Here is a 21,597-nt window from a genome sequence, read left to right on the forward strand (position 1 = left end):
AGCTTTAGGAGTGTGTTGATTGAAGCGAGGATAGTATACCTATTTTTTTGTCCTCTTGAGTAATCATGGGTAATAGAGTGTGAAATGCATCATGGTTGTTTAGTGAAGAAGACCATACTGGTGCTTGTTAAGAGAGCTATACCATTGCCTTAAGAAAACTGCTAAGTTAGGACCTTCTTTCAAACCTTAGTAATAGCTTGCTTATTCATGCTGTAGTGATATTTCATGAAATCAGAAGGATATGGCAGTTAGATTGAATTAAAATAAGTAAAGAAAGTAAAGAATATACTGCATAGGAACCCTATTTAACAGGGTCTAGGTCAGGATAGATACAAAGTTGACCTTCTTCCCACCAACCCCAACCAAAGAAATTTTATGTCAGATTTTTAACAAATTCCTTGATGAAGTGAGTAATCATGTAGTATGGCTTAGGTCTGTTCATTATAAGAGAACTTCTAATATAATTGTTAAAATAGTAGTGTTTCATATATCGTTCTAGATACATAATATATTACATAATATTATTAGAAATTTTGTTCCAGTTACCACACAATAGATATATTGTCATTATGAATTTGATTTGAATTCCATTTTTCCCTCTTATGTTTTTCTTCTAATATGTTTTTATTTTCCAGACAAGGTCATTTGATGAAGATGCAAAAGAAAGTCGAGCAGCTGCCCTCCGGGCAGCAAACAAGTCTGGTACTGGGTTTGGGGAGAGTTACAGCCTGGCAAACCCATCTATCCGAGCTGGTGAAGATATTCCACAACCTACCATTTTTAATGGCAAATTAAAAGGCTACCAGCTGAAAGGCATGAATTGGTTGGCAAATCTGTATGAGCAGGTGAAGTTTAGAACTGTGTCATACCCACTCTGTTTTGTTACGCGTTTTTCTGATATCATTGGTTCAGAGTATTGCGAAATGAACACAAGATAATGTTTTAAATTTCATCCCTTTTAAAAAGTTTCATTGATTCTGACAAGAGTCAGAAAGATGTTTCTATATTTTTAACCTGAAATTTTGTTTGAGAATATTTGTATCGTGTACATAGTTTGCCTTAAGTGGTCTTGGTAACCTGATTGATTGTATTTTTTTGCCTGGATTATATTTGCTGGAAAACTGGCTTTGGCCTGTTATTCAACTCATGATATCACCTCAGGTATCATAATTCATAGTTGTAGCTGTAGAGTTGACAAAAGGAATCATTACAAGCAGTGGGTAATAGTGCTAAAATGATATTTCTAGTCATTTTTGTTTAAACAAGTCTAACAGTTTGGTTAGTTTTTTGGGACAGTATGTTGAACCCCTGTGTGATGGTATGTAAGAGGTACTGACTATGTGTATTTTTTTTTTCCAGGGCATTAATGGCATTCTTGCAGATGAAATGGGTCTTGGCAAAACAGTACAGAGTATTGCCCTCCTGGCCCATCTGGCTGAGGTGGGTAGATGCAGTCTTTGTCTTCCCCACTCTAGATTCTGGGGTGAGAATCAGCCATTATCAAGCATTATGTCATGCTCTGTAGCATACCAGGACTATAGGACTTACTCCTTGCCTTCAAGGTCATTACAAGGTGACATAGTGTGGTGAAACATTTAGGTTTTCAACACTGGAACAGTTTTTGAGAGTGTGTGGTTGGAAATAATGCCCTTCACCCCCTGTCCACAATCATTAGAATAATGGCAAAGGAATGGTAGTTAGACCAGAAGACCCAAGTTCACATCTTAACTCTGTTTACTGAGAATGTAAACTTGAGCATTCACCTCATCTTTTTTGCTTTGACTTCACTTTAATTTTCTGAGGTTTAGTTTCTACTTCTGCAACTTGGGGATAATACCTACTTAGAGGAATTCTATGAGAATTAAGTGAAAATAAGTGTAGAAACATTTTGAGAAAAGCAAAAACTCCAATACTAGTAAAATTGTTATCTAGTATAGGGGAAAGCAGCACATACAAGTCAGGATGTTGTAAGTGCTTTGTCAGTGATATAAATTAGGACCTTTAAGTGGTGGGAGTTGGGAGTAATTGCTTGGTATTTTTTCCCAAGTGTTTTTCTGAGCAGATTCCTTCCATGTGTTGTTATTAACATACGCTATTACTACTGAATATGCAAGTGTGGGATCTAGACACCATTTCTCTTGTTATAAAGTATTATGGATTCTTAAACTGCTCTTGTTAATTATAATTTTGAACTAAATATCTTCAGTTTTTCTGCAGTTAGCTGACCCATTTTTTCTCTTTCAGAGAGAGAACATCTGGGGACCTTTCTTAATAATTTCACCTGCTTCTACACTTAACAATTGGCACCAGGAGTTTACAAGATTTGTTCCTAAATTTAAGGTAAAAATCAATCCAGCAAAAATTTCTTTTGCTCTTTAAACTTTGTGACTTTTCTTTTTCTGCCTTACTTGTTTAAATTGTTTATAAGAATTTTTAGTTTCTTGCATTTTTTTCCAAAATGCTTTGGAATGCATACATTGCATTGTTCCATTTGAAAGTAACTGATGGGAGCAATAAGAGAGCATATTACATCCTTTTGTTTCATAAGTGAGAAAGCCAAAGTCCAGTTTGAATGATTTGTTGGTTTAGGCACATGGATTGATGCTCCTGGTCAAACTGCCATAGTAGAAAATATCTACCTTGCTGGTTTAACGTAGATTTTGGCAAATCATATCATCAGGGCACATACCCTATAATTTATGACATTGTCATACCCCCTCCCAATATATGCATAAATAATGCATTTTCTCATTACTCCAAAGTCAGATCTTTAGCCTGAGTTTAGATAGTAAGAAAAATAGTAAGATCGAGGTCAGAAGTGATCATTAGGGAAGTATGTTGTATTAAGTTGGTTAAGATGTGAACAAGATTTATTAAACAGGTTTTAATTGTGGAAAGTTATTGGGATATAAGAAAGAATGGGTAGAGGTGCCGAGTGGCTCAGTCATGTTCTCAAGGTTTGTGGGTTTGAGCCCTGCATTGGGCTGTGTTCTGACGGCTCAGAGCCTGGAGCCTACTTTGGATTCTGTGTCTCCCTCTTTCTCAGCCCCTCCCCTGATTGTGCTCGCTTTCTCTCTCTCTCTCTCAAAAATAAACATTTAAAGAAAAAGAACAGGTAGGGTTTATTATAGTGTTTGCAAGTAAAAATGGGGAAATTAGGTAACTGTGTGTTCTGTCCCTAAAGTGACATAATGATAATGAAGTTTCATGGTAAAGAGGATTTTATGGAGATTGTATATCAGGAATTATTGAGGGGCACCTGTGTGGCTCAGTCAGTTAAGCAGCGGATTCTTGATTTCAGCTCAGGTCATGATCTTGTGGTTCGTGAGATTGAGCCCCACATTGGGCTCCACACTGACAGCGCATGGAGCCTACTTCTGATTCTCTCTCTCCCTCTCTCTGTCCCTCCCCTGCTTGCACTTGCTCTCTCTCAAAATAAGTAAATAAACTTAAAATTTTCTTTAAAAAAAAAATTGATATGATCTGTCTGATTTGGGGTGTCCATAATCATGGGTTCCATTCAATTTAAAGGACACAGGATAGGGTGGATGTGGGAGTCTGATGTTGTTCTGGTTTAAGCGTTGTAAGGAATAAGGAGACATGCAGGGTATTCCACTTTGGGATACCTTTGTGGCTATGGCTGCACCTTATTGCCTCAATTGTAGTTAGAAACTATTTACAAGGCACATTTAAGTGTATAGCTTTTAACATGGTAGACTCATTTTTATTTTTAATTTTATTATTTTTTTAAACGTTTATTTTTGATAGAAACAGAGCATGAGCGGGGGAGGGGCAGAGAGAGAGGGAGACACAGAATCTGAAGCAGGCTCCAGGCTCTGAGCTGTCAGCACAGGAGCCCGACACGGGGCTCGAACTCACGGACTGCGAGATCAAGACTAGAGCCAAAGTTGGAAGCTTAATTGACTGAGCCACGCAGGTGCCCCGACTCATTTTTATTTCATTTCATTTCACTTATTTTTTAGTTGATTTATTTTGAGAGCCTGTGAGCAGGAGAGGGGCAGAGAGAGAAGGAGAGAGAGAATCAAGCACTGAGAGTGCAGAACCCCATGCCAGGCTCGATTTCACCAACCCCAAGATCATGACCTGAACTAAGATCAAGAGTAGGGTGTCCAACTGACTGACCACCCAGGTGCTCCATTGGTTGACTCATTTTTAAATTTGTAAGGAGGAGATGAGATCATTCTAAGGTAGTTTGTTGAATATTTTCTCTAGAGTTGTTTGCTATATAGAATATGGAGCTGCTTTTTTTCTTCATTTATTCATTTTTTTTTTTCTTTTCCAGTACATGTTCAACAATCAGGAGTAGAAAAATTCAGTCTTAAAAATTTCTACCAGGGGCGCCTGGGTGGCTCAGTCAGTTAAGTGTCTGACTTCGGCTCAGGTCATGATCCCACAGTCCATGAGTTCGAGCCCTGCATCAGGCTCTGTGCTGACAGCTCAGAGCCTGGAGCCTGCTTCAGATTCTGTGTCTCCCTCTCTCTCTGCCCCTCCCCTGCTCATGCTCTGTCTCAAAAATAAATAAAAACATTAAAAAAAAAAAATTTCCACCAAACCACTTAATTTTCAGTATTAACTTTACTGACCATTAGATGGCAATGTCAAACTACTTATGTCATTGATACCTGTCCTTTGATTTTATGCCTCTGCCTGGAACCGAGCTTTCATGTTCATGTTGAGCTTACTTTTGAATAAGCCTTTGGGCCTATTTTAGTTGCCACTGTTTTTTTTTGTCTCATTTTTTAAAAATTGTGATAAAATGCACATATATGGGTGCACCTGGCTCAATCAGTTGCTAAACATCTAACTGGATCTCAGGGTCATGAGTTTGAGCCCCATGTTGGGTGTAAAGTGTGCTGTTTTTGTTTTTTTATGTTTATTTTTATTTTTGTTTATTTTTGAGAGAGAGAGCCATAGCACAAGCAGAGGAGGGTCAGAGAGAGAGAGTCACAGAATCTGAAGCAGGCTACAGACTAAGCTGTCAGCAGAGTCCAATGTGGGGCTTAAACTCACGAACTGTGTGTGAGATCATGACCTGAGCTGTAGTCAGACACTTAACCGACTGAGCCACCCAGGCGTTCCATGAATAAAGTATACTTTAAAAAAAAACAAAAACCACACATACATAAAATGTGCCACTGTAAAGTATACAGTTTAGTAGTAATAAGTACATTTATGGTGTGTGGTACAATGATGGATGCTGTCTGATTGCAGAATTTTTTCATCATCCCAAACAGAAACCTCTTCCCCATTAAGCAGTCACTCCCTATTCCCCTTTCCTTCCAACCACTGGCTACTGCAAATTCACTTTCTATCTCTGTATTTGCTTATTCTGGATATTTCATGTAACTGGAATCATATAGTAGGTGGTTTTATTTTTGTTTTGTTTTGTTTTTTAAATCTGGCTTCTTTTCACTTAGCATAATATTTTCAAAGTTCATCCATGTTATAGCACACGTCAGCATGTCATTCCTTTTTATGACTGAATAGTATTTAATTATCTAGGCAAACTATATTTTGTTTATCCATTCGTCTCTCAATGGATGTTTGGATTGTGTCCACCTTTGGCTGTTGTTAATAATACTGTTAGGAACATTCATCTACAGGTTCTTTTTTTTTTTTTTTTTTTTAATGTTTATTTATTTTTGAGACAGAGAGAGACAGAGCGTGAATGGGGGAGGGTCAGAGAGAGAGGGAAACACAGAATCTGAAGCAGGCTCCAGACTCTGAGCTGTCAGCACAGAGCCTGACGCGGGGCTCAAACTCACGAACCGTGAGATCATGACCTGAGCTGAAGTCGGACACTTAACCGACTGAGCCACCCAGGCGCCCCTCATCTACAGGTTCTTATTTGAACACCTGTCCTGTTTTCAGTTCTTTTAGTATATATCTAGGAGTGGAATTGCTAACGCATTCTGCATTTTATTGAGAAATCTGGCACCTGTTAATTTTGTTGTTTTTGTTCAGCTTACGAGCTTAAAATAGCTTTTCTGTTTTTAAACTGTTGATTTAAAAAGAATATTTCATAACAAAAGGGATATGAAATTTAAACACATATAGTTGTTATTTGCTTACAGAAAAGGTTTGATGGTCTCTTCTATATTGATTCATTGCTTCAATTTCCATTGCTCCTTTTTTTTTTTTTTTTTTTTCAACGTCTATCTATTTTCTTTGGGACAGAGAGAGACAGAGCACGAACGGGGGAGGGGCAGAGAGAGAGGGAGACAGAATCGGAAACAGGCTCCAGGCTCCGAGCCATCAGCCCAGAGCCCGACGCGGGGCTCGAACTCACGGACCGCGAGATCGTGACCTGGCTGAAGTCGGACGCCCAACCGACTGCGCCACCCAGGCGCCCCTCCATTGCTCCTTTAATTGTCCAGAAATGTGTCCACCTCCCTGCAGAACATAGTTAAATGTAGACTGTACTCAAGTTTATAGTTAGTTTACATTCAAAAGATACTTAGGTGTATGATGATAGCATCTGAATGTTTATGTGACCGGTATCTGAGCAACACTTGTTTTAAGATTCTAGTATGACCATAGACTTCCTCTTTTTCCCCATGAAATATGATTTATGTTTTTTCTATAATGTACCATTTTCATTCCTGAAAGTGGCTATTTTGTGTGTTTCTATTTCATTCATTTCTGCTTTTTTTAAAAATTACTTTTGTCTGCTTTTTTGTGAACTTTTTTCTTTTTCTAACATCTTAAGTGGAGCTTAGATGCTTGATTTTCAGCTTTTTCCAGTAAGCGTCCTTAAGGGTATTAATATCTTCTTGTGCATGACTGTAGCTATCCAAAGTTTTGATGTGTCACATTTTCATTAATCTTTAATTCAATATAATTTCTAGCTTATGTTGCAAGTTTTGTTTGATTCATGGCTTAATTAAAAGTAGTTCCTGGGGTACCTGGGCGGCTGAGTTGGTTAAGCATCCGACTCAGGTCATGATCTCGTGGTTTGTGAGTTCGAGTTGTGTGTTAGGCTCTATGCTGACAGCTCAGAGCTTGGAGCATGCTTCAGATTCTGTCTCCCTCTCTATCTGCCCCTGCCCCTTCTTGCACTCTGTCTCTATCTTTCTCAAAAGTAAAAATAAAAAAAAAATTTTTTTAAAGTGTGGTTCTTAATTTCCAAACAGAGGAATCTTTTTGTTACTAGATATCTTTTTGTTACTAATTTACAGTTTAAACCCACTGTGATAAGAAATTAGGCTTTGTGTGATTTTGATCCATTGAAATCTTTTGAACTTTCCTTTCCCACCATATGGTCAGTGTTTATAAATGTCCTATATCTGTTTGAAAATAATAAGTATTGTGCAGTTGTTGAGTGCAGCGTTCTGTGTGTGTGTGTTGGTTAGGTTAGGTTTTTTAAGTTCTTCTGTATCTTTACTGATTTTTTGGTCTGCCTCTTCAATTACTGACTGAAAGAAGTATGTTAAAAATTGCCATAATTAAGGATTTTTTCATTTCTGTTCTATTTTGCTTCTTTACTTTGAGACTGTGAGTTGTATACAAGTTTACAGTTATTTTGTCTTACTGGTGAATTGAACCTTTTATTATTATGAAATCCCTCTTGTTAAGACTTTTTGCCTTAAATCTGCTCTTTCTGGTATTAAATAGATCAGCTTTCTTCTGGTTTGTATATGGTATCGCTTTTTCATTTAACCATTCTGTTTCCGTTTAAGGTTTTTTTTCCTGCCTTTATTTGGAGCATTTATGCTTTTAATGTAGTTACTGATACATGGAGTTTAAATCTTCCTTACTGTTTTCTTTCTTCTTCTACAACTTTCCTTTTTCTTCTTTCTTGTGTCCTTTGGATTGATTATATTTTACTTCTTCTCATTCCTTTTTGGAATTACTAATTTCTTTTTGGAATATACTAATTATATATTCATTTTATTCTTTAGTAGATACCCAGGAATCAGGGAACATGTATCCTTGATTTAAAAAAAAATTTTTTTTAACATTTATTTATTGCTGAGAGACAGAGACAGAGCATGAGCAGGGGAGGTGCAGAGAAGGAGGGAGACACAGAAGCAGGCTCCAGGCTCTGAGCTGTCAGCACAGAGCCCGACGTGGGGCTTCAACCTACGAACTGGGAGATAATGACCTGAGCCCAAGTCGGATGCTTAACCAACTGAGCCTCCCAGGTGCCCCGATTTTTTAAAAAGTAGTATAAATTAATACTGTTACTGCTTTCCAGATAGTAAAAGGACTTTAGTATTCTTTAACTACATTCCCCTTCTCTAGACTTACGTGCTATTGTAAATATTTTATCTTTCAAACCCCACCAAGTATTTTATTATCATCTATACATTTTAAATTTATTTAGATTTATTTATATTACTCACGTATTCAGTGTTTTCGTTGGTCTTCATTTCTTCCTGTATATTTTTACTTCATTGTGGCTGAAAGTTTTCAAAACAACAATAAACATCAAGCTACAGGTCCAAGAAGCACTTTGAAAGGAAATTATACCTAGAGATACAACAGAAAAAGTGAATTTCCCATTCTTTTCTTTCTCCATGCTTTCGTGTAAATATTTCCTTCTGACCTATCATCTATTTCACTGATTCTCTCTTAGATGCATCTAATCTGTTATTAAACCCATAATTGAATTCTTAGTGTTAGTTACTGTATTTTCCAGTTGGGGAAATTCTCTTTGGTATTTATAATTTTTAAATTTTTTTTTTTTCAACGTTTATTTATTTTTGGGACATAGAGAGACAGAGCATGAACGGGGGAGGGGCAGAGAGAGAGGGAGACACAGAATCGGAAACAGGCTCCAGGCTCTGAGCCATCAGCCCAGAGCCCGACGCGGGGCTCGAACTCACGGACCGCGAGATCGTGACCTGGCTGAAGTCGGACGCTTAACCGACTGCGCCACCCAGGCGCCCCGGTATTTATAATTTTTAATACACCACTGAAATTCTCTAGCTTATCTTTTAATTCCAGGAACAAATTAGCATCTTTTTAAAAAGTGTTCTTTTGATATTTCATTGTCAGGATCTCCTCTGTGTTTATTTCTTGTGTCTGTTTCTCATACTGGTTTTCAGTCATATTGTCTAATCTTTCTGTATATCTGGGTATATTTTGTAAATTTTGTTTGTTTATGTTTTTATTGTATACCAGACATTATATAGGAATGATTGTAGAGGTCATTGTGGGCTCTGTTTTCTTCTTCCAGATTGTGGATTTATAGGTGTTTGGGGTTGGGCATTTTGTGTTTGTTTTGTTTGTTTTGCCACTAGTAATTGAGGGGGGGCACTAACAATCCAAAAGTCCCCCCTTAAGCTAGTCAGGAATTGAGATGATTCATAGCTGGGATTCAGTACTTGTTAAGGCAAGTCTATATTTAAGTGACTTTTACTACCCATGGGTATGTATCCTGTGATTCTTATCTTAAGGCCAGGTAGGTGGGTGGTTATCAGAGTCCTTCTTCCTTAAACTACAGTTTTTGTTCTGTAGGCACTGTATCTCTTAAAACAATATTCTGTTTAATTTCTTAGCTTCACAACTGGAACTTTTGGAAATGATCAGCACCTTTTAGAAGGACATGTACCATGTGTTAGGCTTTCCTCTCTGGACTTTGTTTCCTGGATCTTGACTCCATAATTCTCCACTGCCTCAGTAGCTTTCTCATGCCTTCAAACCAATGTTTTGTATGTGTGTTTTAATTCAGTCTATAGGAAGAGGGCTAGTGGCAGTGACAGAAGAGGAACTCCTATATTCATTCTTTAGGTTCTTATTTTTATTTATTATTATTATTATTATTATTATTTCAGTATATGAAATTTATTGTCAAATTGGTTTCCATACAACACCCAATGCTCATCCCAAAAGGTACCCTCCTCAGTACCCATCACCCACCCTCCCCTCCCTCCCACCCCCCCATCAACCCTCAGTTTGTTCTCAGTTTATTTATTTTTTTTTATTTTTCAATATATGAAGTTTATTGTCAAATTGGTTTCCATACAACACCCAGTGCTCATCCCAAAAGGTGCCTTCCTCAATACCCATCACCCACCCTTCCCTCCCTCCCACCCCCCATCAACCCTCTCAGTTTGTTCTCAGTTTTTAAGAGTCTCTTATGCTTTGGCTCTCTCCCACTCTAACCTCTTTTTTTTTTTTTCCTTCCCCTCCCCCATGGGTTTCTGTTAAAAGTTTCTCAGGATCCACATAAGAGTGAAAACATATGATGTCTGTCTTCTCTGTATGGCTTATTTCACTTAGCATAACACTCTCCAGTTCCATCCACGTTGCTACAAAGGGCCAGATTTCATTCTTTCTCATTGCCACGTAGTACTCCATTGTGTATATAAACCACAATTTTTTTTATCCATTCATCAGTTGATGGACATGTAGGCTCTTTCCATAATTTGGCTATTGTTGAGAGTGCTGCTGTAAACATTGGGGTACAGGTGCCCCTATGCATCAGTACTCCTATATCCCTTGGGTAAATTCCTAGCAGTGCTACTGCTGGGTCATAGGGTAGGTCTATTTTTAATTTTTTGAGGAACCTCCACACTGTTTTCCAGAGCGGCTGCACCAATTTGCATTCCCACCAACAGTGTAAGAGCGTTCCCGTTTCTCCACATCCTCTCCAGCATCTATAGTCTCCTGATTTGTTCATTTTGGCCACTCTGACTGGCGTGAGGTGATATCTGCTTTAGGTTCTTTTTAAATCATCTGGGAGCACCCGGCTGGCTCATTCAGAAGAATATAAGACTCTTGATCTTAGAGTCGTGAGTTTGAGCCCAACATTCGGTGTAGAGAAAACTTAATAAACTTTAAAAAGTAAAAATTAAAAAAAAATAAAAACATTCTGAATTAACATTTGTGCCGATACTTTTAAGATTATAAGTAGGAAATAATCTGTATAATGGTCCTTTTTCCAGGTGCTACCATACTGGGGAAATCCTCATGATAGAAAAGTTATCAGGAGGTTCTGGAGTCAGGTAACTCTCAGCTTATTATATATATACGTACATGCGCCCGTATATACATACATATGCAATCGTTTCTGCGATTGATCTGAGGAATTTCCTGTGTGTAAAATCTTACATATATTTCTAGGCACTAAGTCAGTGTACTTTTTTATCTTCTACAACACTTTTCCCATTATATAGACCATTAGCTGGACTTGCAGTCTAGGATTAAGTAAGAACTCTTTAGTAAGCTGAAGACTAATTTTAACATGATCTGTAATTAAGGTGAGTACTTAAAAAAGTTATGGTTTCATTTACTGCACATCTACCATGTAGGAGAAGCACGTCTTTAGGACTGTTTTGAACTTCTTAATCTTAAAAATTAGTGTCCATTTCTCATTATCTTATGAATTATTAGGTATCTATTTTCATTCTTTGCTTCTTGTATTTACAGAAGACCCTCTACACTCAGGATGCCCCTTTCCATGTGGTAATTACCAGCTACCAGCTGGTGGTGCAGGATGTAAAGTATTTCCAGCGGGTCAAGTGGCAGTACATGGTATTGGATGAGGCTCAAGCACTCAAGAGTAGTTCCAGGTAACATGATTAATAGAAACCAAATTCTATAGACTGAGGCCGTACAAATGTATAGATATGTGGTAGAGACATATGATATATACACACATACAGATGAATAAAGGACGGAGAGGTTTCAGAACATGGCATGATATGGTCTCTGCATAAGCCATGTATCTGACCAGAAGGCATTTTTCATGGGATGCAAATATTAATGTTTAGAATACAAGGATTTCTCTTCCATTTCTCTATTTAATAATTACTATATCTTAACAAGTCTTTGTTCTTAAGGAGCTTTTTTTTTAAGTTTATTAATTTATTTTGAGAGAAGGAAAGCATGAGTTAGGGAGGGGCAGAGAGAGAATAAGAGAGAAAGAATCCCAAGCAGGCTTTGCATTATCAGCACAGAGCCCGTTGAGGGGCTCAAACCCATGAACAGTGAGATCATTACCTGAGCTGAAGTTGGACACTTAACTGACTGAGCCATCCAGGTGTCTCTTCAAAGGAACTTTTTTGTGGGAGAAGTCTTGTCTGCCCTTTGATTCAGGGATTATTTTAGATAGGAGGCCTTAGTAGGAAGTAGAATATTTTATTTTGTAGACTGTAGGTTCTGTCTGTTTTATGCAGGTTGACCTAGTCCCTGGATGGTTATTAGAGCCACAAGAATCTTTTTCTTGGAAGTTACGTGTTTAAAACATTGTAAGGGTACCCGGGTTTCTCAGTTTGCTAAGCATCAGGTCATGATCTTACAGCCCGTGAGTTCGAGCCCTGCGTTGGGCTCTGTGCTGACAGCTCAGAGCCTGGAGCCTGCTTCGGATTCTTTGTCTCTGTCTCTCTCTGCCCCTCCCCTGCTATCCGCCCCCCCCCCCTCAAAAATAAACATTAAAAATTTTTTTTTAATAATAAAAAAAAATACTCTAATACCTTCAAAGTCAAAAACTGAATAGTAAGTCAGTGCTTGAGTTTAAAGCGGTATTACATGTTGCGTTTCATGCATTCTTACTAACTCTTGGTGAGCCCATAAGGCTTTCTTAGAAATCCATGTTAACTGACAGGATGGTACTTTCCATTCTCTCATGGGCATTACTTCATATTACACTCTTTTGAAGTAGGATGTGCTTACAGCCAGGAGTGGTAGACTCATTTTGCATTTTCTTCTCACACCTTTCCCCTTTCTCCATTGATCTCTCTAAACTGACACTGTAAGTGCACAGATTAATAATTATAAAGCTTTTTACTATAGATAAGTACCTTATAAGTAAATGGCTTGTGTCAGCAAACTGACCAAAGATAGTAGAGCACTTTGTCAAGCCAGAAAGGATCCTACCCTGCCTATTTGAGGGCTATTTTTCCTAAACCCTAATACCATGTTTTCAGTATTCAGGAGTTATTTTCTGTCATCAGCTTTGTTGAATAATATTTTTTAGTATTGTCTAAGGTTGAGTGCTTGATTATTCTGGATGTTCACTAATTTTTTGGAAAGCATTTTTAGAGATACAGGGTCTTCGTAGGGTCAAGAAAGATTTACCGCTCACTTGGAATTTGTAATTCACTTTATTGGACAGTGTTCGTTGGAAGATCCTCTTGCAGTTCCAGTGTCGGAATCGGCTTTTGCTAACTGGGACCCCAATTCAGAACACCATGGCAGAGGTAGGCATTAGTAGAAGCTTCAGTTTTATGTCTGCAATAAACAGAATGGTTCTAAGCACAGAATAGAATTCTTTCCCATGCCCACCTGGAGTGTTACTGTTCTGTACAAATTATAATCCCCACATAAAAGGAAGAATTTGTTGCTTGCCCTAAGTGGGGTTTTTTTGGCATCATTCCTATTTTCTAATTCTCTGGCAGAGGCAGATAATTTATTCTTCTGTAATTATGGAATAAATAATGAACATATTAGGAATGTAGCCCATCTAATGTAGAGATGTTTTTATGATAGAATATTTGAAAAGCTAATATTGTTTGGCACTGAGAGGCACTAAAATTCCTTATTTAGAAAAGGTATGATTATCTAGTACAGGGGTTAGAAAACTTTTTGAAAAGAGCCAGATAGTAAGTATTTTAAACTTTACAGGCCATATAGTTGCTCTTGCAGCTACTTAACCTTGCCATTATAATGTGAAAACAGCCATGGATGATACAGAAATGAATAGGTATGGCTATGTCCCATTAAAACTTTTTATAAAAATAGTTGGCAGGAAAAAAATGTGGTTGGCACAGCGTTGGAACCATAGGCCATTATTTACTGACCCCTGATTAAGCGTTATTTCAAGCAAGTTATGCTACCTCAGATTGTGTTCAGTTGTGAAGTGGATTTTTTAAATACATGAGACTATTTAAAACTTTCCCAGTACAACATCTGAGCAGTACTTGCACTTTTAGATTTTTAGTGTGAAATTAATTGAAAAATCTCATTTTGCTATAGCATCCTATAGAATTAGGGTTGATTGATGAGGCATGTGCATACATATGCCTTCTTTCTTGCCCACTGACTCACACTTACACCTGCACCTAGACAGACACACACACACACACACACACCTACCTGCAGATTTCACTCTGTCCAAACCCTCATTACATCTTCACCGTCATTTTGTTGTCCTACAGTTAATTTCACTTTTCTTTTGTTTCCAGCTCTGGGCCCTGCTACATTTCATTATGCCAACATTATTTGATTCACATGAGGAATTTAATGAGTGGTTTTCCAAGGACATTGAGAGCCACGCCGAAAACAAATCTGCCATTGATGAGAGTGAGTGCTTTTATGAACTTTCTTTCTTTCTCTCTATCAGTGTAGGCAACCACATAATTGAATATTTTTTTCTATGCAAAGAATTTTTCTTTCAGTATTCATAGAAGAATCTGAGGAAAAGTTTTTTCTCTTATAAGTTAATTATGTGCTTTGTTCATGTTTAAAAGAGCCAAAAGAACTTATACAGGTGAGGCTGCTGTCCTATTGACTATTTAATCAAGGTAGAACAGGCAGAGTTCATAAAATACCACATTTTGGCTTACAGAATCCTCAGTTTCCATATAGATTCTGAAAAATTCATATCAGAATTATATTCTTTATGAAATGGGATAAGGCTTTTATCCTGTAATAAAAACAGAGGCGTCATTTTTGTTATTTTCTATGTTAGGATTTGTTTCTACTGTTAACATTTTAAACCTTATCTATCGATACTTTTAACCTTGTTGAATAATACCTTTTAAGAGAGTTATGAGGTGTTTATTACATAGATATGAACTGAAATCTACCAAGTATAGAGAAGTCCTAAAGTAATCTCTTACACTACTACTTGATAATTTGCTGACATGCTTTGAAAAAGTTATTTTGGGGAAACACTAGGAGTCCCAGATAGCTTCCATTTGACCTATACGAGAACTCTGTTACTGATGAAATGATCCTAAAACACTCTAAAGGTGAATTCTAGTAAAAATAAAGTATTCCTTGTTGGTCTGAGTAAATGGTAGAAAAATGCATTTGCCCCAATGACTATAGGCAGATGCTGTGAAAATTCAGACCCCTAGGTTTCCCACTTAGGGAAAAGATTAAGTCTCAGTCTCCTTTCAGAGTTTCTTTAAGCTAAAAGGTGTAGGAACAGTTTAGTGAGAGATGATTGTGGTATTTCTTTTGTTTCTGTTAAATCCATATAATGTATTTGTCTGGTGGCCTCCTGGCATTTCAGATCAGCTCTCTCGCTTACACATGATCTTGAAGCCATTTATGCTGAGGAGAATCAAGAAAGATGTGGAAAATGAATTGTCTGACAAGGTAAGAAAAGAAGACTTCATTAGTTTAAGCCTTGAGGCAACCACCTTAGAGTTCCGGACCAAAAAAAAAATTCCTTGGTAAATGTTTAGTTGAAGGTAATTAATTTGATTAAGAGAAGACCTTTACACTTGAATGGATCAAGGAATACTTAAAATGAGTCCGACAGCCAAAGCAGGTAATAACTTTTTCTTTTTTTTGTTTCATCTTTTATCGTGGTGAATTTGAAGCATTACAAAAGTAGAAAAACTAGTATAATGAACCTCTGTAACCACCATACAGCTTCAACAATGATCAGCTCATTGCCATTCCCACCTACCTAGATTATTCTGAAACAAGTCCCCCATGTCTTTTATTTCGTTTCAAATATTTTCATACGTGTGTCCAAAAAATTAGTCTTTTTAAAAAACATAACCATATATTATCACCTTTGCTAAAAAAGATAATTATTCCATTATAGTATCATATATCCAGTCATTCCTCAGATATCCCCATTTGTCTTTGTGTATGTGTTTCTCTCCCTCCTTCTCCCTCCAACATCTACTGCTCCCTGCCTCCCACTTTCTCTGGTAAAGAATTAAAGATTTTTGGAATAAGAATCCAAGCAAGGCCCACGCATAGTATTTGGGTGATAGGTGTCTTAAGTAACTTTTAATCCCTCCCTACTTTTTTCCTTTATTGAACTAACTGAGTAACTTATCCTGTAGAATTTTCCACATACAGGATTTTGCTAATTGCATCATTGTGTTGTTGTCTAACATGTTCTGTGGTCTCCTGTATTTCTGCAACCTGAGAGATTTAGAAGTTTCATGTGCTTCAGGTTGTAACATTTTTTCTCATACTAAGCTAACAGTTTTGATTTACTGGGGCACCTGGCTGGCTTATGGCTTAGTCAGTGGAGCATGCGACTCTTGATCTTAGGGTTGTGAGTTTGAGCCCCACGTTGGGTGTAGAGATTACTTAAAAAATGAAATATTAAATTAAAAAAACCTTATTTTGGTTTATATCTTTTTTTGAATCCTTACCAGACTTCTGGTGTCTGTGTGTGTGTGTGTGTGTGTGTGTGTGTGTGTGTGTGTGTAATCTCCTGTGAATTCTTCCCATATTCTCCTTTGTTTTCTTCTCCCAGTTTCCAGTCCATCAGAGTTTTTCCCCATCTTTTATAGATTCCACCTATTCTCATAATTCTACTCTTTATCTACAAGGCATTTTCCAAGGTTCTTGATAACATCAGGTGATTCTCTGTCATTGCCAGAAGTTTGGATTATTTTGAAATTAGTAATGCTCTTTGGAAGATTTTGTGGGGGTGTACACCTTTATTATTATTATTATTTTAAGTTTATTTACTTATTTTGAGAGAGTGCAAGCAAGGGAGAGGCAGAGAGAGGGAGAGAAAGAGAATCCTAAGCAGGCTTTTCACCGTTAGTGCAGAGCCCAGTGTGTGGCTTGAACTCACGAACCGTGAGATTATGACCTGAGCTGAAATCAAGAATCGGACGCTTAAGCAGCTGAGCCACCCAGGTGCCTGGGGATGTACACTTTTAAAGACAAATGTATCTTTGTACCTTTGTTTTATTTACTTTTAATAATTCTTGATGTTTGTTTTGTGAAACTGGCTGATTTTAACTAAATAGCAGTGTTGCACAGGTATACCTTGTGGAAGGAAAATACTTTTTTTTTTTTTTTTTTAATTTTTTTTCAACGTTTTTATTTATTTTTGGGACAGAGAGAGACAGAGCATGAACGGGGGAGGGGCAGAGAGAGAGGGAGACACAGAATCGGAAACAGGCTCCAGGCTCTGAGCCATCAGCCCAGAGCCTGACACGGGGCTCAAACTCACGGACCGCGAGATTGTGACCTGGCTGAAGTCGGACGCTTAACCGACTGCGCCACCCAGGCGCCCCGGAAAATACTTTTTAAAACAGTGAATCCTTTTATGTATCAGAAAAGGCCTAACAAACTTATAGCAGTGTCATAGTTTCTGTTATTTGGTGGTGAGTAGGGAGGTGATCAGAAGATGTAGTATGGTTCTTAACTACTGTGAATAGTGTTTTTCTCAAAATTTCTTAAATATCAGTATTGTTTCTAATCTGTTTTTAGATATTATATTCTTTTATTAAACTCTTAGTGCCTGCTAGCCACTGGTACATAAAGATGTAGTCTCCAGGTTCCATTCAGATTTCCAGGGGAGATGAGTACATAAATAAGTAATATTATGTCTTAAGAGGAACAATGATTGTCTATGTGAAGTATAATGGGAATACAGATAAGGGAGTAGTTCTGTTAGGGAAAGTTAGAGAAGGCATCAGAGTACAGATGACATGTGAGCTAGGTCTGAAATAATGAATTGGCATTTACTAGGAAAATATGGTGAGAAGGAGGGTGCTAGGCCACAGGAGCAATGTGAACAAAGGTAGAATAACATTCAAATATGCAGCATGTTTAGCAGACATTATTCAGAGCAGTGTTGCTAAGGTATATAGGAAGACATGGTGATGAGACTGGGACAGGAGGGTTAAGAGTATGGGAGACTTTCTCTGCCTAGTGGCCGCTGGAGAATTTTTAATATTTTCATATAGGCAGTAATGTACGTTGAAGGATATCCAGCAGTTGGAATTACCTTACAAGATTCGTATGGAAAGTTTCTTAGAACCAGTAAAGACTGTAGGCAGGAAGATTAGATATGATGAGATTATGCAGTAAGACATTGGGAATGGTCAGAATGGGGGATTTGAGGTTAATTTCCTGTTGGAGTTGAGGGACTTCGGAAATGACAGAACATGAGCATGAGAGAGAGAAAAATCAGAGCTGATTAAAGTTTCTTTTTGGGCAGCTAAGTGAATGATAATGCTGCTAATCATTTTAATAAATTATGGTAAAGATTTTTTTTTCCTGCCCCCTCTGAGTGGTACTAGTATAGTAGGTAGTTGAAAATATGGGGCTGAAGGGGGGCGCCTGGGTGGCTCAGTCGGTTAAGCGTCCAACTTCGGCTCAGGTCATGACCTCGCGGTTTGTGAGTTCAAGCCCCGCGTCAGTCTCTGTGCTGACCGCTCAGAACCTGGAGCCTGTTTCAGATTCTGTGTCTCCCTCTCTCTCTGACCCTCCCCCGTTCATGCTCTGTCTCTGTCCCAAAAATAAATAAACGTTAAAGAAAATTTTTTTTTAAAAAAAAGAAAATATGGGGCTGGGGATGTTTGGAAATATGTTTTTGCAAGTCACTGCAGTGGTCAGAGTTGGTGCTATTTGGAAATGGAAGAGATTGCCCAGGGACAACATGTAGAGTGAGTGACAGGGAAAAGCATCAAAGAAAGAGTATTTTTCTGGATAATTAGCCACATGACAGGCTCATAGAGAGATACTGAGTTTATAGAGGTATGTATATTATCTTTTCAGCCATAATCTGGCTTGTATGTGTTTTCAACTTTATGCTGATACTGAATTTTCTTCTAGTTTTTCAATATGTATATGTCCTTATTGATTTTCAGATTGAGATTCTAATGTATTGCCAACTAACCAGCCGACAGAAGCTGCTATATCAGGCACTCAAGAACAAAATTTCTATTGAAGACTTATTGCAGTCTTCTATGGGCTCTACCCAGCAAGCACAGACCACCACCAGCAGCCTCATGAATCTGGTCATGCAGTTTAGGAAGGTAAGATTTTAGGTCAGCTGCCTTGGAGTTGTCTTCATTAACTCATTTCAAGAAAAAGGCTCTAACTTTGATGCCAAATAAACAAAGCCTGTTAAAAAGAGATGAAATGAGAAAGCATATATTCATAAAGGTAAACATTCAGGCTTTGGGATTCCCCATGATTCCTAGAGTGATGTGTGTACATGACAGTGGTGTCTTATCACTTCCCTTCCTCTTAGGTGTGTAATCACCCAGAGTTATTTGAACGACAAGAAACTTGGTCTCCATTTCATATTTCCCTAAAGCCATACCAGATTTCAAAGTTTATCTACCGTCATGGACAGATCAGGGTTTTCAACCATTCACGAGACAGGTGAGCAAAAATACTAATATTAAGGGTGCTTAAGGGTGTTTTTGTAAGTTGGGGTTTTGTGGCTTAGTGCTTTTGGGGTTTTACTGGAGAGTGTTTGAGTTCCCTAACAATGAGGTATTTAAGCAAAGGGTGGACAGCTATTTATTGATGGATACTATGATAGTAATCTGTACAATATCAAGGGTTTAACTGGTTGACCTAATGTCTCTAGACACTTCCAGATGCCTTTCTGAATGTGGAACGTGTGTGTGTGTGTGTGAGAATATGTACTTGAACCAAGAGAGGTCACCAAAGTTCTCTGCCTCAGTACTGAGATTATTTTGTGTGTTTTATTTTACACTTGGTGTGGGAGAACTGATTGGATTTCAGATTAATTTACCTTCCTCCCGGAATCAGCAATGACAAATTTGGTAAAGGTGAAGTGGTTGTTAATATAATATGCCAGTTCTATTCAGAAAATACTTGCATGGGTCAGTTCTACACCTGTGAGTGAGAGTAGCCTTAGCTTCTGGATTTTTTTTAAAAAAAAATTTTTTTTTTTCAACGTTTATTTATTTTTGGGACAGAGAGAGACAGAGCATGAACGGGGGAGGGGCAGAGAGAGAGGGAGACACAGAATCGGAAACAGGCTCCAGGCTCTGAGCAGTCAGCACAGAGCCCGACGCGGGGCTCGAACTCACGGACCGCGAGATCGTGACCTGGCTGAAGTCGGACGCTTAACCGACTGCGCCACCCAGGCGCCCCAACTTCTGGATTTTTTAACAAGCTCCCAATGGATGCTTAAGCACATCCACATTTAAGAAGCATGGTTTTAGAAAGTTCATTCTGTAGAAGAACAATATAAGCATTATCAAAATAATTATCAACAATATTTAGTCTAATGAAACTGAAGTTGAGGCACATTTCTTGGGTTTAATTTTTTTTTTAATGTTTGTTTATTTTTTTTATTTTTAATTTTTTTTCAACATTTTTATTTATTTTTGGGACAGAGAGAGACAGAGCATGAACGGGGGAGGGGCAGAGAGAGAGGGAGACACAGAATCGGAAACAGGCTCCAGGCTCCGAGCCATCAGCCCAGAGCCTGACGCGGGGCTCGAACTCACGGACCGCGAGATTGTGACCTGGCTGAAGTCGGACGCTTAACCGACTGCGCCACCCAGGCGCCCCTTTTTTTTTTTTTTTTTTTTTAAATTTAATGTTTGTTTATTTTTGAGAGAGTGTGAGTGAGGAGGGTCAGAAGAGAGGGAGACAGAGGATCTGAAATGGGCTCTACGCTGACAGCAGCGATTCCAATGCAGGGCTCGAACTCACAAACTCACAAACCACAAGGTCATGACCTGGGGCGAAGTTGGACGCTTAACTGACTGAATCACCCAGGCACCCCATCTTGGGTTTAGAATTCTTTGTGTTAACTCCAGGCTTTTTATTCAACTAGATAGGTGGGGAGAAACGGGAAACATACCAGAGCTGTAGCACTGTTTTGTGTAGTATGTGGTAACTTACAGCTTTGAATTGTGATTCCCTGAAATAAAATGAGACGACTTTGAACTTGTATTACCTTTTTATATGAATATTAATTACTTAGTACTTTCTGACATTTATGCCATGATTTCTGTCTGGTAATATGGCAACAAACCTCTTAAAAGTAGAAGCAGTTTCAAATCTAAAAGATTCTCTTTAGTTTTGAACCTCTAGTTAACTTCCCAGTATTTATATTGAGTTTGGATTCATTTTATTTTACTTCACAGGTGGTTAAGGGTTCTTCTTTCTCCATTTGCACCAGACTATATCCAACAGTCTCTCTTTCACAGAAAAGGTGGGTATTTTAATATTTGGGCAGGAAAATATACCAGGGATTTGCCAGAATGCTCTTTGATTTGCTGAGTGACTGATTTGCAACTAGTAATGGTTTTGCCTACTTGCTGGGTCTGTATTTATGAAGTCTTGATAAACTTTAAGTAAATTAGTTGTCTTCATCTGTAGATGCTATGATTTGTGGCTATAACAGGAAGCAATAAAAAATTATTACATTGACCTTCCACCTTTATTTTTTACCTGCCTCTTAAAGACTTTCTTAAACCCTTGAAACTTGACAGAGACAATGCAGGACTATCATTAATGTGACTTAGTTCCTTCCTGCTTAGTCTAAGGGAAAGGAGCAGCTCAGCTTTGAGCATTATCTAGAGTATTAAGGCAAAGGTTCAGAATCTTCAGCTCTGTACTTATCTTTCTCCTGCCATGATAAAAAGAGAAAAGCAATTAGACAAGCTACCAAAAAGCCGAAAGGTAGCCAGTGAGCCA

The 21,597-nt window shown here is 38.0% G+C and overlaps 1 protein-coding gene across 3 annotated transcripts in view; it reads left to right on the forward strand.

Annotated features, from left to right (window-relative positions):
- Positions 1-21,597, forward strand: part of INO80 (INO80 complex ATPase subunit) — a 137,800-nt gene that overhangs the window by 50,765 nt on the left and 65,438 nt on the right. For all 3 annotated transcript variants that reach the window (XM_047075301.1, XM_047075299.1, XM_047075298.1), the window contains exons 12-22: positions 636-845; positions 1,360-1,440; positions 2,245-2,340; positions 10,914-10,973; positions 11,398-11,540; positions 13,085-13,169; positions 14,154-14,271; positions 15,209-15,294; positions 18,777-18,944; positions 19,163-19,296; positions 21,045-21,112. In XM_047075301.1, the coding sequence (XP_046931257.1) occupies positions 636-845; positions 1,360-1,440; positions 2,245-2,340; positions 10,914-10,973; positions 11,398-11,540; positions 13,085-13,169; positions 14,154-14,271; positions 15,209-15,294; positions 18,777-18,944; positions 19,163-19,296; positions 21,045-21,112 (1,249 nt within the window). The remainder of the gene's footprint in view (positions 1-635; positions 846-1,359; positions 1,441-2,244; positions 2,341-10,913; positions 10,974-11,397; positions 11,541-13,084; positions 13,170-14,153; positions 14,272-15,208; positions 15,295-18,776; positions 18,945-19,162; positions 19,297-21,044; positions 21,113-21,597) is intronic.

This window comes from Lynx rufus, unplaced genomic scaffold (assembly GCF_022079265.1).
Source record: "Lynx rufus isolate CCGP_SWC_20201006 ecotype Redwood Valley unplaced genomic scaffold, mLynRuf1.p SCAF_13, whole genome shotgun sequence".
Classification (NCBI taxonomy): Eukaryota; Metazoa; Chordata; class Mammalia; order Carnivora; family Felidae; genus Lynx; species Lynx rufus.